We start from the raw sequence: 22,520 nt of genomic DNA, 5'->3' as shown, positions 1-22,520 counted from the left end.
TGTTTAAAACATATTATCCTTGACTGGACAAGTGAATGTTTATAAATCCTGTACTTATTAATTTTAATGTTGAATAGACGAAGTATGTGACAAAATAAAACGGTAGATGGTTTAAAGTTCTTCAATAGACGGTAAGGCTTTGTCATTTTGTTAACTAGACGTCGCATTGAAACAGTTTTAAATGGCGTCGTACCATGTTCCAAACTTCCCTAATGAGTTTGCCAGTATTTACCAGCTATAGTGCTCGAGTGCAGAACTCGCGTCATTTTTAACTACCCACTTTTGTATAGTAGTTTAAAGTTACGTGTCCATTGACTCGCGCCGCACACACCGCGCGGATTAAACGGATTTGCTTTGTCTTGATGCGAGCGGCGCGATAAACGCAGAGGTTAAAGCAAATTAAAATCTGTTGCGCGCTTTGCGTTTGGCGCGGGCTACGTAATATTACTACGTGTATGGCGCTAGTTGTTTTAAGGAAAGGCTTCAATGTACTTGACAGGTTTGGAAGTTGTTCTCTTAGATTTCCTTCTCGACTTGTAGTTGTTTTTTTATACATGTTTTTGAGTGCTTAAAATAAACAATATTATGCTGTTATTGATTACTGAATGTTTTGAAGTCTGGTCTAAGATGAAAATATATAAAAGTTGTGCCATGTCCTCGTTTCGTAAGAGTCGTCATGTGGTGAAGGAATATTGGATTATTCATACGGACCGAGCTTGCTCTATGAATTATTCAGTCTCTCCTTAATTTTTTTCCACTCAATGGATACGATTCTAATGAAAGCTATCAGCTATGGATTATGGATATATTAAACTCGTTAAGTGCAAATGGATCGGAAATGTGTATCGAATTGGTTTGCAACAAGAATTTATAGTAACTACCAACTTTAGAAATACTAAATTAATAGATAGAAACATTTGGAAATGATAAAGTTCAGAGAATACAAAAGTTCACTTATCTATTTAAAAAATTGATTTGTAATTGTTTTAACAATTGTTAGAAGCCACCAACAAGATCTGGTGCACGATTGAACCTCGTCCAGTGCAATACCACGACCACGCTGAAGTCAGGCGTAAAGTGGGAATAATTCCGCGTACAATCTGATGAGTGTGCGTGCCGGAAGCCTACTTTTCATCACTTTTCCTTGACATCCTTGTCTTAATAGGAAAAGATGAGAAGGGGCAATGGATTTAACGAAGGCATGGAGGCATTCCCTACGCATAGGAAGGGGAGATGTCTTCTTTCTGTGTGTCCATTCTTCCATCGTTTAAAAGGTAGTCAATGCAACTGAAATGGCGGATATCTATGAGCAGCGGTCGCTTCGCTATTTCAGCGAATTCAGATGACCGATTGCTCGTGAACAATTAACTTAGTAATTTCCTTTTAAAATGCAAACGATACGACATCCAGATCAAATCAATAATAAGGGTCTTTATGTAAAATGTCTTGATATTTGCACGCAGATAACGTTTTAGAAAATCGTTTATTTGCGCTTGAAAACTAGTCCCATAACGTCTTAGCTGTGAAATCAAATAAAGTGTAAGATAACGCCGCCTTAGTCATCTTCCTGCAAACAGCTTTATGATAAACTAGCGAATTTAAGCTTTATTTTGTTAAAAATAAGATGTAAATTTCCCTGAACGTTTTCAACTGAAACTGTCGATATAAAAGTATAGGATAAATCAGTAAGGGGCGAAAATGAGTTTTATCTTGTAGGAAATAGAGTTGTAATCTTGTTGTATTTTTATAGGCGTAGTGCGAGATTGGCATAAGGTGCCAGTGGGGCGAGAAATTCAAATAAGAGACGTTTTAGAGACGGCTTGTTAAAGGGAGTTTTCGTGTTGGTGAGCCTTTTGTACTGGAGGAAACTGCGTTTATGTTACACCTGCATTTTTGTAGCGGTTTCGGTTTTCCAGCTTGCGTTTGCATTAAAGCTTGAATTTCACACGCAAATACTTAGTAATCTTATTCCTTGTCTGCCATTTTCAATGGTGAAATAATTGCATAAAAATGTAGTTTTGGTATCTCCAGAACGGTTGTATGGATTTCAATAAAATCTTACTTATTTTTTTTGGATGGATGGATGTTTGTTTGAAGGTATCTCCGGTACGGCTTTACGTATCACGATGAAATTAAAGATAGACGTAGAATATAGTCTGGAGGAAATATATTTTTTTTAATTCCGCGCGATCGGTGTCGTGGGCGACAGCTAGTTTGGTATAGATGTAGAGCTCAGTCTGGAACAACACTAGGTTATGATCCCAGATATGTGTACGGTTACCGTGGCATACGTTTGATTTATATTATTACTCGATAATTCCTCAACTGTTTAACATATCTTATTGTAATTTGGCACAGATATAGAACATAGTCTGGAGATACTTTCCATCTTTTTTTTAATACTGCACAGAGGATGTCGCGGGCAACAGCTTTAAATTTATTTTCTAATTTATCAAAACTTCCTTAGCTAGTGGATAAGAAAACCCCTTTAATATTTAAAATTCAGAATCCGTACAGAAATGAATTAGAAATTTAAGTAAATTAGATTGTAAGTCTTCGTCCGGTTCACCAACGCGATTTTATCACCGCTACTCGAATGTTCTAAAGCATAAGATATAGCGGAAATCTTATTTATTAAATAATATTTTAATTAACCGAAAAACTTGACTGAAAAAACCTGACTTTATTTATTCTTATGACCCTGAAGGTATAATATGAATCAAATGACACCTCAAATGTCAAAATTGGCTATTCCGCGACAAAAATTCTCTATGACAGCACATCGTTTTGCTTTTTGGTATGTTTGTAAGAAGGGCTTAACGGATCTTGGTGATTTTTTTTTATTTGTTACGACTTAAGGACCTTAAAGAAGCGAGCATACCATTTCCTTAAATGCCGGCAACGCATCTGAAGTTCCTCTGGTGTTGCAGATGTCCATGGGTGTCGTTGATCATCTCAGTGTTCTCGCAACACGTTTGCCGCCTTCTCTTATATAAAAAAATGTAGAACATGGTCTGGGAGAGGTCATATACTACTCATTATTTTATAATTCAGCGCGGACAGAGTCACAGTCGACAGCTAGTGTATCGATATATTTACAGTTGAAATTTCAAATTTTGTTTGCGAACATGCTTCGGGCCAGTCTTTCGTAGCTTACGTGACGCAGTCAAGCCCAGGCTTTGACAACAGTCAAATCGTGTTGATGAATATTCATATCGTGACGCCTTATTACGTTTATTTAGATCATAGCGAGTTGTTTGCTGCAATTAATTTGCGAGGAGGTCGCCCCGGTCGCTACTTGAAATCCTATTATGTTGTTTTGAATATACAGTTTGGAGAAACTTATTGATTGAATTTGGGTCTTTGTTGTTATTTTAAGTTGATGGAATAATCTTACTTCTTACTAATAATATTATAAATGCGAATGTATCTCCAGAACAGCTAAACGGATCTTGATAAAATTTGGCGTAGATGTAGAACGTAGTCTGGAAGAACATATAGGCTACTAATTAACTATTTTTTATTGAGTGTGGACAGAGTCGCGGGCGACAGTTAGTGATATATAAATGCGAATTTAATGTTAATTTAGTAATAACTTCAATAATATAGACAGGATAATCTAGAATATAATTTGTTTTATTTGACCTAAAACCTTAGTTACTTGTTATGTGAAGGGTTTATAGATAAAATGCTTCGATTAAAGGTATACAATTTTCAAAGGTAAAATATTCATGCAAAGGAATAAATATTATATACAGGATGATTATGAGATTTAGTAGACATTCATAGCAGGTTTAAATAACAATATCCAACAAAAACGACAATAACTTAAAGGGAAGGGTGCTGTACGTCAATTCAAATTATTCACGCCGATTTAATTCTTATTACGATGTAAATGGAGCATATAATTCCGTGTCTTATCCACAACAGTTGTTACAAACATAAATTGTATCGAAATTGTGCATTACAATCTAAAATCGTCCCTAAACGTCATCGTGTGTCAGTGTCATCTCGCAACTCTGTGGGTAGTACTTTAAGGCACAGACTATAGATAAGCAGAGACTACAAAATATTATAGACACTAGCCACTCGCCTATTTTCTTTCAGACTATGTTATCTACACCTATGTCAAATTTCACCGAGATCCATGCAGCTGTTTTGAAGATAATTTCTAACAAACTTATCATCTATCCGTCTAAACTTTCGCATTTATAATATTAGTAAGAAGTAAGATTAATGGTTTAATTAAGAAATGATTGTAACTGTACTTTAAATGTGTCAAAAACTGTAAAGTTTTGTATGTAAAACTTTTCGTGTTGAGTCACTGAAATTGGATCAAATTACTTTCACAAACTGCGGCCGAATTCCAGCGTCATTTGTTTGTTATTTTTAAATTAAATTAATTTTTATTATAAGAAACGGTATTTTTGGTGTAAGATGTGGAAGAAGTGCATATTGGATGCCACTACTTGAATTGTGGGCTGTGGCAGTGGGCGATTTGTTGTTATTTTGCTTCATTGACTTATATTAAGTGCGTATATTATTAAATTGGTTGTATACTGTAAAGATGCTATGCAGTTGTTCTAAGTAAAAGAAAAAAATGCTTAATGTAATATTAATAGTCTCGTTCAATAATCTATATCTCGTTGTCCCTTGAAACTTTAAACGTAGACCCTTTATTAGAATTAATGCTTTCTCTATCTTTTCATTACTCTGTGGGATATGATTTAAATGCAGCGGACACACGAGGAGCATTTAATTGCGTACATTGCGGAATAATTTTGATTTACCACATCACAGTGTAAACTAGCCTAGGTATATTTATGTTACCGATAATTCCGAGGATTTGGCAATTTGAAATCGATATAAAAGATGATAGGGTGATATAGGAAATATAGTCAAAAGGAAGTTTGAATTGTCTAGGTGTAATGGAGACTAGCTATCACTCGCGACTGGATCAGCGCGGGATTAAAAAAAACTTAGTAGCCTATGTGTTCTTCCAGATACATGATGATATGGGGAAACTTTCAAACAAACATCCATCCATCCATCTAAACATTTGGATGTATAATATTAAGATTAAAAATGTATAAGTCTGTTGTGTTATTATCAAGTGTACAAAATTTTAGTAAAATTTCAGTCGACCTAATTAAATTTAAAATTGGCTTGAAGATTCTTTCATGTACGAACAGACGTCGGCCTCTTCAAACTTATCTTGTATGTTATTAAAGTTTGCGAGAACAGCGCAACTACTTGTAACAAGCTGGTGTAATGAAGATACGACAATTTTAAATTATATTACTTTTCTTTGTATGATAATTTTACACAATTAAATTTGTGGCTAGGAAATTATCAAGACTTAAATTTGTTCTTACTTCTAATATTATAAATGCGAAAGTTAAGATGGATGGATCTCGACTATGGGTGAAGGCATTTCTATGAAATTTGGCATAGATGTAAGAACATAATGTGGAAGAACACATAGGCTACTTGTTAAGTTTCTTTTTCTGCGCGGATGAAGTTTTCAGCTATCGTAATAATCTTGATTTTAGAAGTAGTCTTAAATAATAATCGTAATAAACCCAATAAGTTCTGACTGTAGTTTAGGCTAGATCACTAATACATTAATAGTAATTTAAATCCTACACCTAGTTGGGTAACTAAATGTAGGGATGATTAATTTTTTGTTTTCACAGATTATTAATAATATGTTTTTGTTTTTTTTTATAGAGTAATGGCAACAGTTTCGTGTCGAGTGAGCCGCGGCGCAAGCGGGAGTTGCCCGCTCGGCCCAACCACATCCTGCTATACACCATCATCAATCCAGCATACCCAATTACTGTGGTGAGTACTTTACATCTATCTCTACATCTCTTTGTGAGCTTTGTCTAGATTTTTTTTTATATCATAAGGTGGCAAACGTGCGAGCGGCCACCTCAAATCGCTGATATAGCGAGACATCCACAATTGCAGATGCGTTGACAAACTTTCATCGATAGAGGAGGGGATACACGGAAAGAGAATATTTTCCCTTCCTTTGTATCACCTCATCCGGAAAATCCACTTCCACTTATCATCCTTTCCTAATATGTCTCCTGTGTGGTCACGGTATTTCACCGGGCGAGCCGGGACAATTCGTGCGAAGATGTAAAAGCGCGCTCTACCACTGTTAAGAGGATATGAAATAAGGAATAATATATTTAAAAATCAACATTGTGATTTACCATGAGGAATATGTGCAAAAAAGACTACGGACTTGATGTCAGGAGATTTTTGTTTCTCATAATTGAAAAATAAAGTAACGTCAATTCCATCCATGACGGCAATCATGCTAGTCCTGATTTTTTTGATATCTTGTGACCAGTTGAATATTATTGTAAAATAAGAGTAGTTAATGTTTAAACTATTTGGGGGTTTAAAAGTTAAATATGAAGTTTGTCTGTTCAGGCTTTAGATTGAAAACATTATGTTAATTTTTTCCTTTTTTTGTAAGATCTATTTTGTACATTGTTAACGTACGAGTCTGGCTGAACTCCAGCGAATCTAGAATGCATAAATCTAAAGCATACTGTGAGTATAAACAAAGACAAAACCTGTTGCCGACTACGACGCGCCATTACACAATGAATCGTTTCCAATGTCTACGTAACTGGAGGACAAAGATATACAATTTGCTTTTATTTATTGGTATTGGAAATCGAGAATTCGTAGACTTTTTGGTTCGTTTAATCTATTCAGAAGAATAAGAGGTATTTACGGTAGAGAAACGAGCTAGTGGTTTTATTTTGTTATTACATTTACGTAATGATAAGAGTGGATTAGAAAAAGCTCTTTGTATTATATAGATCTGTTTCAATTTGTTCAAACGATTACTGTCTCTTTTTTAATTTATCGGCGGTATTTCAAGAAGCGAGCGTATCATCTGGCTACTATTTGCTCAACCCAGTCTATGCGACTACTAATAAAGTTAATAAAGTTTTACGCTAGTCGCGTTGGTGAAAACGTAACTTACTGCTTGAAACTTACGCTTCGTTAGACAAACAACGGATGCGCGCACCAATCGAGCATGGCTCGCGAGAGTTGAGCGGTCACAGGGTTAAGTTTGGATCGATGAGATTTCTTGGAGAAGTTCCGATTGTTGGTACGAAGTAGCTCCGGGTTCTTTTGTAATGAATATGCTTCATAGTTAGGGGCAAGTTATTAGGAGATCAGAATTGTATATATGAAAATTTTAAATGTGTATTTGCTCCGATACTTGTTAGGGATAGATGAATTATACGTGTACTAATCACCTAATTGTTTATGCTAGCCTGGTACATGCGAGGCTTTGTTTTTTTTTAATCGTTTATTAAATGCCAGAATCACATTTGAACATGAATGAACCCTGTTATATTTGGTTATCTTACTAATATTATAAATGCGAATGTTTAGATGGATGGATGTTTGTTTGAAAGTATCTCCAAGACAGCTGAACAGATGTCGATTAAATTTGGCATATTCTGGAAGAACACATAGGCTACTTATTATTTAAGTTTTGTTTAACGACAGCTAGAGTTTTGTTAAAACTAATGATTTTTATATTCCTGTTTTCCTAATGCCTAATTTAAAATATGATATTTTATAGTTTTAATAAATAGATGTTGGCCGATTCTCAGACCTACTCAATATGCTTACAAAATTTTATGAGAATCGGTCAAGGAAAATTGTGACAAGAGAATTTTATAATAAGACTAGCGGACCCGACAGACGTTGTCCTGTCTACACATCTTTAATTTGAATAAATTAATATGAAGTTAATATTTGATGAAAATTGTGAATCTAAACCATTCCCAGATCCCCTTGAACACACACAACAAAATTCATCAAAATCGGTCCAGTCGTTTGAGAGAAGTTCAGTGACATACACACTCACAGAAGAATTATATATATAAAGATAAGGCCACTTTTGTTATTAACGTATTGCTCTCATGAAAAATATATACGTAGACGGTGTCGTATATATAACAAGATTTATTTATATCCCGAGATGTGAATAGTATGTTTATATGTAATTATGAGTGATGTGTCAAGTAACACAATGTATGAGGGTGGAGGGGAATGATTTATATTTGTAAAACATTTTCTCTGTAGGTTGGAATATATTTTTTATCATATTTCTCGTATATGGTACCTAGTAGAATAAGTTACGTGTTATTTTTTCTATTTTTAAATATTAGCAGATTTTTTTGTAAATCTTTATATATATAATTCTTCTGTGAGTGTGTATGTCACTGAACTTCTCTCAAACGACTGGACCGATTTTGATGAAACTTTTTGTGTGTGTTCAAGGGGATCTGGGAATGGTTTAGATTCACAATTTTGTCCGCTGGACAATGTTTTTTAATTAATTTTTAATTTATTAGTTAATAGTTGTTAATTTTGGAATGTTTTACATTGGATCCGAAAGACGGCGATACCATCGCAGTGTCAAATTTTAAATAATATTCGAATTAAAGAAGTGTAGACAGGACAATGTCTGTCGGGTCCGCTAGTTTACTAATATTTCTTTAACCATTCCAACTAAGCTCTAGGCTTGTGCTAGGATATGGTTTACGACAATAGTCGAATGGCGGGATTCGAACCCCGATCTCGTGATCGGAAATCCGTACAGTTAACCATTAGGCTATTGACGCTTAAATTTTTAATAATTTTTTTTTCCTGATGGTATATTTTTTTCTTCACTGACTCTGTTATGACTTTGAAGGCTAATAAAGCTAGCAGTTGCCAGTGACTTTATCCGCGCGTAATTAATCTTACTAATATTATGTGATTGTTTGGATGACTTAATGTTTGTTTGATGGTATCTCTAGAACGGCTGCTTGGATATTTGCAATAGGTGTAGAATATAGTATAGAAGGATACGTAAGGAATAATTGAGTTTGTTTTTAATTCCGCGCAGATGAAATCACGGGTAACAGCAAGTCAAGTTATAATACAGGGATAGTGTAGCTTCTTAACAGTGAAATAATTTTTCAATTCTTTTCTCTTTATAGTCTATATATAAAAGAAAGTCGTGTTAGTTACACTATTTATAACTCAAGAATGGCTTTACCGATATGCCTGAAAATTGTTGAGGAGGTAGCTTAGAGCCAGGAGACGGACATAGGATACTATTTATTCTTTTTTTCGAATTTATGCCTTGAAGAGCTGCTTTTTATTTAACTTACAAATATTATAAATGCGAATGTTTAGATGGATGTGATGTGGATGGATGGATGGATGGGTGGGGTACACTAATTAAGTTTTTTTTATATATCCACGCGGACGAAGTCGCGGGCGACAGCTAGTATTGGTATAGAATCAATAGCAAATCATGAAGAAAAATATCTTTCTAATTTCGAAATGCGTGACGTAAATATAAAAAACCTTGGAATTTATCTAATCCATGGTATAAAAGTCATAAAATTAGTTTTTTATGATGAGCAGATAAAAATAGCCGACACTAAAACTGTCTCAAAACATTGACTAAGGAAAATGTTTTATTTTTTATTTTTAGATGTTTTAATATGACACAATCTGTACGGTTTTGTTTGGATTTTTTTAATTCTATAAACTTATCTTGGACCTTAATGCTTCAGTTGAAGTAAACGGTTTTTGTTATAAGTATACGATTTTAAAATATTTACGCACTTCAATATCTTACTATTATAAATGCGAATGTTTGGATGTTTGTTTGTAAGTATCTACAGAACGACTGGATCTCGATGAAATTTGACATAGATGTAAAATAGTCTGGAAGAACACATAGGTTACTATTTTTCTATAATTTCGCGCGGACAGAGTCGCGGGTGACAGTTAGTAAATACATATAGATGCTAATCATACTTTCTGGTGGCTGTCTGACTCCATAAGGCCGCGTTTGTAATGTTTTTTTTTTTATAATATATTTCGCGCGGGCAGAGTCACAGTTGCCAGTTAGTTTTTATATTAAATGTAATCTGTAAGAAAAGAATACCTTTTTATTCCCATTGGAGTATGAAAATATAATGTCTGTTAACGCTCACGTGAGCGAATCACAGATAACCTTTAAGCGTTTGAAATAAAGTTCTCTGGATATGTACCAGTCTGAAGTTTTATTACTCTGTGCCATCTTGATACGGCGGTCTCGTCGATTACGGAGCTATGAACAAGTTTGTAGATTTTATTTAAGGGAGTTTGACTTAGTTGGTACCTTTTTCTATTGTTTTTAAAAATGTTTGTTTTTTTGCTAATATAATAGTCAAATTAATAATTTACCGTCGGTTTTTGAGAACGAAATCTATGTATAAAACATAGCATCATCTTTGTCATTGTCTTTGACGAAACGGAGATACCAATAGGTCTCAGAAACCGACGGTTATTGGAATAAGGGTTTACATCTAGTATTAAATGTTAATGATTGATGATGAAACTCATCCAATACTTTTGGATTAATCAAAATAAATTTTATTATGTTATAAACTCTGATTTTTGGTTAAGTAAAACTTTATTTGATTAAAAAGTATTGTAGGCTGTATATTGAAGCCTACGGTCGTCTTTTAGTTTCGTTTATTTCACTTGACAAATTGCAAACGGCCCAATAATATTTATCTTTATTTTGCGCGATTTGAAAGAGGACATAAATTCCATTAGCGTCACATTTGTCTGTAATTTCTAAGAATAATTCTGACGAAATGTAAGAATAGGGATTTATCTTGAAATTTATTCACGTGTACATGAATAATAAATATATGTACTGTTCCACTGTTTAATAACTTGTATAAAACATACTGTTCTCCCTCTTTATTATCTTCTAAACAAGTGTGGGAGTCACAGCCGGAGAATACTTTTTCAAATAAAAAATAGTCTTCTTTAACTCATTTATCCCTTTAGAATTGTAAACACCAACTTTTTCAAAAACACCGCTGTTACATTGTCTTTTTCATTTCCCGAATGCCAGAAAAACATGGCCGTCATTCAGACGAGCAATTACAATACTTTTAATTTACGATAACGAAATACAGTCAGATAATTAACATCATAAGTTGAATATTTCTATTTTATATTTGAGAATCAAATATTTAAATAATCTTTTGGATCGTAATACAAATGATTAATGTTGTTATATTAAATAAACAAAAGTGTTATTGACTTATAGCATAGACTAAATAACGTTTTACGTTAAGGAATTACAGAATATATGAAATGGCTTACACAAGAGAGATAGAAATATAATTTAAATAAAACGGCAACATTGCGTGGTCCGATGTTGCAGAATCTTGCGAAGGCACGAGAAAGTATTTTTCTGGAGTAGTGCAGAAGCCCTGTGCAATGGGTTCCGTTGCGTTCCTTTGGAGATCCCGGGACCCTCGCTGTCGCAGTTGAGGTTGGCCACCGAGGGGGTTTTAGTGGGTAAGAATGAAACATAACTCTGTCTTATTGCTAAATGGCAGGGTATCTTACGAAGATTTCTCCCCTTAAACTAAAATTAAAGATACCTAACTAACAAACATCCTATTTTTCATATTAAAATTAGATAAGATGATATATTATTGTAATATATATGTTGCCAGGTATTCTATTCGTATTGCGATGGATTTTCTGCGACATTCCGTGAAGTGGCATAAATCAGTTATTGGCATACATTCCTAACATACCACGTATATAATCTTTGGCATAGAACACGTATGTTGCATAACCTGCATAGTGCTGCGAGAAGTTGGACTTTGACGGATTTATTAATTTTAATATGACATTGACGAACATCGACTCGATAGATGAAACACCCCGACTGTACATAACACAGGCTCAATTGGAAGTAATTCCCCTACCACCATCACCAGCGTATCACCATCTTAAAGGCCGGCAACGCGACGAATATATGTGAATGTTTAGCCGTGTTTATATAAGTTTATCTGATTAAGGTTTGCAAATTATTAAAGAAGCATAGAGATTTCTTATAGAAGACATGAAATGTTTTGTACAAATAATTATGCAATGGAAACGCGGTTACACAAGTACATGAATGAAATTACAAAGTTTTCGTAATCGGCATTGACAAAGTTTATAAAACAAAATTTTCTTCGCTTGAAACTTGATAGGAAAGTAAATGAGATTTTATCACCTTTGCACAAAAGTTACTTTGAAATTTTATTTAACCCTTTGAAATTTCACAGGTTGATTTTGGAAATGATAAAAATATCAGCAATTATAATAAAATCATACATCTAAGTTATAGCATTTTTTAATTCTATCGTCATTCGTAACAAGGCAACGTAAGTCGTCGATGTTAATATCGTATGTGTGCGTCACGTGAATCGCGTTGCGCGTTCCGACTACGTTGAATTGTCGACGCGAGTCGTATAGATTTACTCCGCCATTTTGAAAATTGCAGACTCTTTTCCCGAGATAATCTTGACTTGAGCGACTGTCTTTAGCGATGTCAGAGACAGTCGGCGACGCGCGCTGTGTAAGAATATGTGACATTACATTCATTAAGTTTCTTAGCTACTAAATTGACTCGAATTTGAAGATTTTCGTTATCTTATATGCGAAGTTCCTTACTCTTTAGACACTCTTCAACCTTGTTTTTTTTATATCATAAGGTGGCAAACGAGCGAGCGGCAACGTGAAATTGCTGAAATAGCGAAGTGACTGTTGCCCATAGACATACGCAATTGCATATGCGTTGCTTACCTTTAATCAACGGAAGAGAAGATGCACAGGAAAATCAATTTTCCCTTTCCATGCATCCTCTCATCCGGAAAGTCCACTTCCACTTCCCATCCTTTCCTTATAAGAAAAAGGGTGGGAAGGAAAAGAGGACTAAATTAGGCCACCGAGACGGACACTCATTTCGTCTTAACGCGGAATAGCTTCTACTTGACGCCTGTCTTCTGTGTGGTCTTGGTATTTCACCGGGCGATCCGGGCCAATTCGTGCGAAGATGTTAAAGCGGGCTCTACCACTGTTGTCTTCAATAGTTGTTGTTAAACCAATGATTTTCTATGTCATTAGGGTTTTATGTCAGTTGGACCGATAACAGAGTCTGTATGTTTACAAACAGCGGATACATCGCTAAATCACCCGTCGCTTATCCAACTCGGATATCCGAACGTTGCGGCTTATCTGACGCCATGTTAGACGCCATCTTGTAGTCCATGTTGGGCGCCATTTTGAATGTCTATCGCTTGATGTGCCCCCAATGACCGTCGTATACGAGTCTTGAGGGAATTTAGTTTAACTTGATGTCATACTTGCTTTACATTGTTCCTTTACTATTTTAATGCAAGTATTATGATACTGACGCCCGTGATTATGTACGCTCGGAATTTAAAAAAAAGTAGTCTATGTGTTCTTCCAGACTATGTTCTATGTGCGCCAGATTTCAGCGACATCCATGCAGCTCTTCTGGTGATTTATAATATTAGTAAGATTCTATTGGTATAATTATTTTAAGTATAATCTTTGGTTTACACTGAAGCAACACATCAACAACTATCTTAGCTTTTTAGTCAATTTACGCGAGCGAAGTAGGGTTTGGTAGTTCATTTTTTAATTCACTAATTACAGTGTGTTTGATTTGTTAGGTAACGTACCTATACTACGTGACTCGTTTAGGGGGGGGGGTCCTTAAAATACTACGGTCAGTCACAGGAGGGGGGGGGGTGGCTCAGGTTTTTCTCACGTAGTCGTTAGTTGTTATTTTTCATAATACATAATTCACTAGTAATTTAAGTATACATGCAGTCTTATGCTATAAAGAACAGTATGAGCCAAATTATTTTCAATTTTTGCCTGTGAAATTATAAAAAAACATAATTTTGAGTTACTACGTAAAAACTAAAGGGGGGTCTTGTCATGTACTACGAGTGGTTACCGAGGGGTGGGAGCGGTCGAAAAACTAAACAAATAGGTCACGTAGTATGGGTATGTTCCCTTAAATCAATTAAGATATCAATTATTTTAATAACTATAACATTGGTTATCTAATATATTTGATAGTTAATCTGTGGTCTATTAAATATGATGGTGGATTAAATAATAGCGGCAGATATGAGTAAAGTTTGGACAATCTCGGGTTATTGTCGGGCCTAAACTACGAGAGGATAATATGCAAGAGTTTAGTAATAATTTGGTACTTAATGTTACTAAAACAATAATTACCGGTGGATTATTTTGTTACAAAGTTAACAATACTTTCTATATAACTAAGAGAAATTATAGAACAGTATTTTAAATATTTAAAAGCGTAATATTTTAATATTCAAATCTTATACATCTACCAATCTATGCAACGTAAGGGTGGCGACTAATATGACCATTTGCTCGATATTCGCAACGATCGCTTGTTCGTTGGGAGAAGATGAACCTTCGCGATAAATTTTCCTATCGGACAGAGAGTTACATCTATGGGTACATCTCATAAGATTCATAAGATAACTGCTTTAGTTAGATGGTTTGAAATATTTGCTTGGGATTGCATCTTAGTGGTATGATTACAGTGACAACTAGACATTTTGATAAATGGCTTTTGAAGTGAATGGATGCGCACGAACGTTCAGCGTTCGTTGTCAATCTGCTCGAATCTCTGTCACACATCACGAATGCTCAAGTCAGTCGATACCTTTATTTAATATGCTGTACTCATGTTTAGAATATCCGAAATGGGTTAACTTTAGCACCAATAGCAAGGTAACGACAGGTCGTTTGGCTTATCTTGACTTGCCAGTCTCTACAGCTTATGTAACTTTATGTCTTTAATCTTATATCTTTAAATAAGCAATTCTTGTATATATATAATTGGAATCTCGGAATCGGCTCCAACGATTTTCATAAATTTAGTATATAGGGGGTTTCGGGGGCGATGAATCGATCTAGCTAGGTATCATTTTTAGAAAATGTCATTTTATTCGTGTTTTATCGATAATCAACTTAAACATAAACTTAACTTTTTCTATCTGTAAGATCGAAAAATATTATTCATATTTCATCATTTTATTAGTAATTCGTACTTAAATATAATTTTCAAAAAACACAGTTAAAAAAAAATACCGAGCAAAGTTCGTTCATCCAGGTATTTATTTGAATACATAATATGTATAATATTGAAATTGTTTTATTCATGTATATGAGCTACGTTTTTTTATGGAAAGAATGATAGAAAATCATGTTTTTTGTATCCTTTTAACGCAGAATGAAAAGTATAAAATATCCTATGTTATACCTTAACATGTAAGCTATCTTGTAATAAAAGTCCCGTCAAAATCGGTCCAGCTGTTTCGGAGATTACCCGGAACAAACGTGGATTTGCTTGTGAACAGAGAGACTAAATATCGCAAACATACTGACGTACGTAGTTCGCAAAGTATTGCTTATTTTCTATGTTACGTAAGACACTCCAATTTTATATAATGTATAGATAAAAATGAGTGTTGTTATTTTTGTCGTCTTTTTAGGGTTCCGTACATCGAATGGAAAAAAACGGAACCCTTATAGGATCACTTTGTTGTCCGTCTGTCTGTGAAGACCATTTTTCTCAAAAACGCGTGAAGGTATCAAACTGGAATTTATTTTTAAACCATTGGACTGTAGTAAAGAAATTATGCACTGTATGCGGGCGGCACAGGACCGGGTATTGTGGCAATTGATTGGGGAGGTCTACGTCCAGCAGTGGACAAATTTAGGCTGATTATGATGATGATGATGAAAGAAATTATGCTTGGCAGTTGGAAGATGTTTGTCATAATATTATTAAAAAATATAGTGTTCGATATATTACTAGAAATCTACTTAACTTTAAATCTACTATCCTGTATGACTTTTGTAAAAATGACAATTATGGGTATATCGGGTCAAACAAGAAGTAGCGTACAATTTAATTTTCTTTGTTATTTTTATTCAAGTTCTGGGGTGGTAGGGGTATGAAACCAACATCTTTATCAATGCCAACCTCACCTGCACGTGGTACACTCTGCTGAACAACGAACGAGGCTCTGACGACCGATCAGTATGACGGTATAATCAGACTTGTACGGATTTATCGCCTAATATCCGAGGATTTTCCTGACTCGAGTGGGTAGGTTTTGGTGTGTCAGATGGCAATCGGCACCGCACTAATAAATCCAAACTTCGCCAAATCTTCTGCATGTAAGATGGATAGGTTACAGAAAAGCTGACCCCACCACCTTGTGGGATGCAAGCTAGGGAGAGAGAGAGAGAGAGATTTTTATTCAAGTTCTATAATAGTGATACAATTGGTTAGAAGTCGTTTTAGTATCAAGATCTTTTTGTTTGTTCGAGCGGACGAAAGCCTCGTTTCCAGAATTGTTTTCTTTTCGCCCAATAGATTTTAATGTAAATACTTGTAGAGAACTATCTATCATTGAGCGTTTTATTTATTTTATGTTCAAAGTTAACTATTTTTGAACAATTATATCAAACTAGCTGTCGCCCGCGACTCCGTCCGCGTGGATATATAAAAAAACTTAATATAAAGATAAGTTAAATAAAAAGCAACTCTTCAAGGCATAAATTCGAAAAAAAAAAATGAATAAATAGTATCCTATGTCCGTCTCCTGGATCTTAACTACCTCCTCAACAATTTTTCAGACATATCGGTAAAGCCGTTCTTGAGTTATTTTGTAACTAACACGACTTTCTTATATATATATACTATAACTTAAAAATCGCTTACAAAATTGCACCAGAAGGTGTAAAATTTTAAAGTTTTTAAAAAAATGCCATTTTTTTATACCCAGAGGGGAATTTTTATTTTATTTTTCTGGTGACACCCTGTATATTATTTAAGTAAATGGTGTTCTTTTATACTTTGTTTGTTTTATTTATGTTGTAATTAAACGAAAGAAATGTTAAATTTGATTTACAAACAAGTTAAATCATGTTCTTACAAAGATAGTAAAACAACTAAGTATTCTATCCAATCGATATTGAACCTTACTGTATTCAGAGTTAGGTATAAAATAAAACGATTTAATATGCAATAGTAAAATATGTCGTTTAGTTAACACGGGTTATGGACCGTTAAATAATTCTATTCTTAATCATGTTTCATAATAAACGCTTTTGTATGGGAAGTTTAGTTGACCACATTTGAAAGTTCTTAGATGAATGAAGAAATAGTTTTTACTCTATTTAGTATCACTAACATATCTTTATCTCTGTCGTTATCTTCAACAAAACAGAGATAGCAATAGAATGCCTATAGCCTAATAGTTAAGACAACAGGTTTCCGATCACGCGGTCGTAAGTTCGAATTCCTGCCATTGGACTATTGATGTAAATCACAACAAGCGTAGAGCTTAGTTAGAATGGTATGAGAAATATAAGTAAATTAACAAAAATCTGTTAATATTTTTCATTAAAAAAAAATAAGGGGGATTTTAGTCTCAGAAATCCACGGTTATTCAATTATTTTATCATCATCAGCTCACTATACGTCCCCACCGAGGGGCTCGGAGCCTACCCTAAGTTAAGGGTGATTAGGCCATAGTCAACCACGCTGGCCAAGTGCGGGTTGGTTGATTCACATATATCTTTGAATTTCTTCTCAGATATGTGCACCATCACGACGTTTTCCTTCACCGTGAGAACGTCGGATAAATGTACATATGTATATCGGAAATCGAAAAACACATTGGTACATGACGGGATTCGAACCCAGGAGCTGCAGATTGCAAATCAAGTGCTTAAACCCTGAGCCACTAACACTCTCATTTACTTTATAGAACCTACATTAGTCAAGACATTTACCGTTTGAGACGTCTTAAAAGCAACATCTATAACTAGCCGATGCTCGTTTTGCTTTTGATTTGTGGTCGTAACGTAAGCAAGCTGATTGTGCATGACTGAATAATTTATTGCTTTTGCATTTGCGAATCGTTGCGGTACGGTCTATTGCATATCGATTTGTTTTAAGACCGCCATTGGTTGAAGGTTTGTGTTGCAGCGACCTCTATCGTTAATTTAATGTAAATAACCGTCGGTTTCTGAGACCAAAGTTTAAAACGTATTGTTGTATGTTCTGTCAAGGATGGGGAAAGATGATGTGTTTTCTATATATATTTTAGTGTCAGTAACCCACGGTAAGAATTTTTATATAACCTACATATACCGGTTTAAATTTTATCTATACTGTTAGGAAGAAAATCCGAAAAAATGACAGTGTATTGACTCAACACTCGCCTTACTATAATGTCGACGCTTATGTCCCCTCACTATTCATTCTGACACTGGACTTTGTAACGAAAGCACGTCATTTGCGCTAAAGGATTCTAACTAATAACGTCTAAAATTACTAATATAATAAAGAGGAAAGATTTGATTGTTTGTTTGTATTGAATATGCCCCGAAACTACTGTACTGATTTGAAAAATTATTTCACTGTTTGGAAGCTATACTATCCCTGGGTGATATAGGCTAATATTGTTTTTTAATTCTGTGCGAACGAAGTAGCGAGTAAATACTAGTTTTAATTAATTTAGAGGCGAATATAGCTTAGATACCGTTACGCTAGATATTCTAGCGTTTGACAGGAATTCGTCAAAGCCGAGGAGACACTTCCCGTCGCTCGTGCCAAAACAAACTCGACCTAAATATTGTCTGATACTCTCGTTATTGCTAATTTACAAGCTATTTTCTTATCTTTGACACTGTTGCTAGGACATCTAAACAATTATAAAATATTTGACATCGTATTTAACCGTGTCAGGTTTTTTTGACGCGGCTATTTACCGTGGACTTCTGAGACTAATTTTCGTTTAAAATATATTATCTTTGTTTTGTCAAAGAAAATATCAAGATTAGTCGTAAATAATCTTTTCTTAAAGATAAGAGGTGAAGTTAATTAATTGCATGTAAATAATTGGTATATTTCAAACGTTACATACTTTTATTGGAATCCATTTAGTTTTTTTTTAATGTTTTCTTCGTAAATCATCATATTACTAACTGCCCCACTCCGAGATTCATTCCTTCTCAGACTAAATCTACACTAAGTACTTCCCTTAGCAACTATTAGTGACTCAATGTTCGTCAGTATAACTCTAGAAGAAATCCGAAGCCGGTATTTCCTCGCCTCAAAAGTCTCTGTCCATTAGGTAACGTGTTCAGTTTTCCAACTGACATTTAAATATCAAAACTTTACCCTCGGGTGTTGTATTTCAAACGAACGAAACTGAAATCATTTGTATTGCTTATTTTAAAGTTTTATATCCGCCATTTGCTAGCTGTTGTCATTTATATAATCACGAAGTTTTTAGTTTTTTTTAACTTGTTCTACCACAAATTCTTTAATTTATAATTTAAGTAGCTGTCCGTGACTCTGTCCGCCCAGAAAATAAACTTATAAGTAGCCTAAGTCTTCCTCCTGACTATGTTCTATATGTATGCCAAATTTTAGCGAGATCCATGCAGCCATGGAGATACCTTCTAACAAACATCCATCTAAACATTCGCATTTATAATATTAGAAAGATTTTATACTAAAGATGTGTAGGATGAAGATTTTTTTATTTATAAACGTAGTTTTGTTTTAGTATTGTTAAGTAAATAAGATTTTAGCATATACCTTGACATATTAAGAACTTGAATAAACAACTATCACATATTATGTGAATAAAAAAAGATAAATAAACATTCAACATTCGTAACAATTATTTCTGGTCCTTTGGAGCATTTTTCGAAACAAGATTTAAAAAATAAAACAACATAAAAATATAAATTCTTGATCATAGTGTACTGTTTCGTAGTAATATTCCGGTTATTGTTGGTACATCGTCCCTACTCAGAAACGTTTAATGGTTTCTTAATCGGTCATTTTCTCTATATTTTTTCTGACTAAATTTACGCAAACAGGATCGAATGACCACTGATTGCGTCAGTATAAATCTATAAATATAACGTATCAATAATCGAAGCGATTCGCCCAGATGACTCATAATCTATTGAACAGTTTCACTCTAAAACAATTTTACGTACATAGAAAGCAATTAGCGCGAAGCCAAATCATAAGGCGTGTCGGATGCGACCGAAATATCGATTATAATTAGTGTACTACGAGCACGTGACAGGGGAGACGAGGAGGGCAGGGGAGGGGACTAACAATTTGGCAAGCACGTCTGGTAGGTACGGATGTAAGATGGGGAATGCTGCATTGGAAATTAGTCACGAATAGACATAACTCGGTCAGTGACAGGCAATTGGGAGACTTGTTGAACGCTTCTAAGATTTTCAAACAATTCTTCATCATCAGCTCACTATACGTCCCCACCGAGGGGCTCGGAGCCTACCCTAAGTTATAGGTGACTAAGCCACAGTCAACCACCTTGGCCAAGTGCGGGTTGGTTGACTTCACACATATCTTTGTATTTCTCAGATATGTGCAGGTTGCATCACGATGTTTTACTTTACCGTAAGAACGTGGGATAAACGTATATACGTAAATCGGAAATCGAAAAACACATTGGTACATGGCGGGATTCGAACCTGCAGATTGCAAGTCAATTGCTTGACCACAAAGCCACCGACGCTAAGATTTCTAAGATTTTCAAACAATTAAAATCTATTATTTACTTTGATATTGTATTTTAATGTATATAAAGTGAACTAGATGGCGTTGGTGGCGTTATAGAACGCGCTATTAAGATTTCTTGTGTAACTTGATAATAGGCAATCTAAAATTTTGACTATTAAAAAAATCTATTAAGCTTCTCTCAATGGTTTTTAGAGACATAAAACATTTTCAATATTTTAACGATTTTGTTAGCAAGTCGTTAAATATTAGTCGTGAGTGGACAGCGGCGAGTTTACGATTTCCGTTCATCAAAATTAATAGTGATATAAAATGTGGTGAAGGAAATTAATATAAAATTTTATTACGTTTTTAAAAGCATCGTGGTTATGAAAATATATTGAAAACTAATGAGTGTCTCTACTTCTATTTATTAAAAACAAATTAGAGAAATATTATATAAATGAAAATGAAAGAGTTAACTATTTCTTATGCTGACTGATGCTCAATTTTTAAAATCTGGATTGAAGCGCCAATAGCCTAATGGTTAAGGGTACGGATTTCCGATCACGTGATCGAGAGTTCGAATCCCGCCATTCGACTATTGTCTTAAACCATATCGTAGTACAATCCTAGAGCTTAGTTGGAATAGTAAAAAGAAATATAAGTAAAGTCACAAAAATCTGCTTATATTTTACAAAAAAAGTAACTTAACTAACTTAACTTAACACTGTTATTATCACACGTTAGTTTACAGTGTTCTAAAGTCGGTTCGTGAGGTCTTACATAAGGCTATAAGTTTGTTTGTCTTTACTTACCTTACTGTTATCCTAGGATGTATCGTTAATCTAGAAAATACGCTCCTGTTTTATACAATATAGGTAATTGCGCAAAATTAAACTTTATATTAATCCAGCGTAAGAATGCTTTTCCAACGTACCATTTTAATTATGGCTCATCGTATCCGATTTCAAAGTCTACCAGATATTATTCATCTTTAGTAACGTAATATTTAATCTACATTTGCAGAAGTACGAAACATTTTGCCTTGCGGCATGATTTTTAAAATTAAGATGAAATGCCGTGTACTAAATGTTATTTAATTTAAACGGTTTTTAAAAGCAAGTTTATTTTATTAATTAACATATTTGTAGCAGGAAATGGTGGTAATGTTAAAAATGTTTTGTATGTATGTTTTTACTAAGAGTTTCAACGTGGCTTTGAGATCCGTAATAACAAATATCCATCCAAATTTTAGCATTTATAATATTAATATTAGCGGTTGTTCTTGGCTTTGTCAGCACAGGAAAAAACCAACAAAGCGCCCATATGTATTAGCTACCTTTCAGTAAAAGTCCCGTAGACATCAGTGTAGCCGTTTCGGGGATTACCCAGAACGAATGCGGACAAACGGAGTAAGTCGGACAGGCACAAAAATATAAAAAAAATGTTATGTAACATAAGTATGATTAGCATGTATACGTGTTTACTAGCTTTCGCCCGCTACTCCGTCCGCGCGAAATAAAAAAAAATAATAATTTGTGGCCTATATGTTCTTCTAGACTATGTTAAATTGCAGCGAGATCCACGTAGCCCTTCTAGAGATACCTTCAAACCAATATCCAGCCATACATACAAACTTTTGCATTTATAATATTATTATATTATAGTATAATTAACAGTTATATGTTTGTTAGCCTATGTTTATATACTGTTTACGTCTCTTTTTTTAGTGTGATTAAAAAGCAACTTTTCATCATAGTAAGAAAAAATCTCAGATTATAACACTCCCCCTATATTTACGTGGCTTCGTTTGAGTTTCTTTTTTACACGACAAAATAATCCTATTGTTCATGAAAGGCTTTTGTACGGTACATTAATATGCGTGACCTGATTTCGACTTTTTTTTTTTTGTTATTACACTTTTACTTTTGTTTACAAATTAAAGGCTAATGCGTGGTGAGACTGACTTTATTACAGATGAGAAATTACA

At 34.3% G+C, this 22,520-nt stretch overlaps 1 protein-coding gene across 5 annotated transcripts in view; it reads left to right on the top strand.

Annotated features, from left to right (window-relative positions):
• Positions 1–22,520, top strand: part of sm (heterogeneous nuclear ribonucleoprotein L) — a 228,295-nt gene that overhangs the window by 59,965 nt on the left and 145,810 nt on the right. For all 5 annotated transcript variants that reach the window (XM_013323089.1, XM_013323088.1, XM_013323087.1 and 2 more), the window contains exon 2: positions 5,731–5,844. In XM_013323089.1, coding sequence (XP_013178543.1) covers positions 5,731–5,844 — 114 coding nt within the window. The remainder of the gene's footprint in view (positions 1–5,730; positions 5,845–22,520) is intronic.

This window comes from Papilio xuthus, unplaced genomic scaffold (assembly GCF_000836235.2).
Source record: "Papilio xuthus unplaced genomic scaffold, Pxut_1.1 DF825783.1, whole genome shotgun sequence".
In the NCBI taxonomy this organism is placed as follows: domain Eukaryota; kingdom Metazoa; phylum Arthropoda; class Insecta; order Lepidoptera; family Papilionidae; genus Papilio; species Papilio xuthus.
This window is presented reverse-complemented; position numbering and strand designations above follow the sequence as displayed.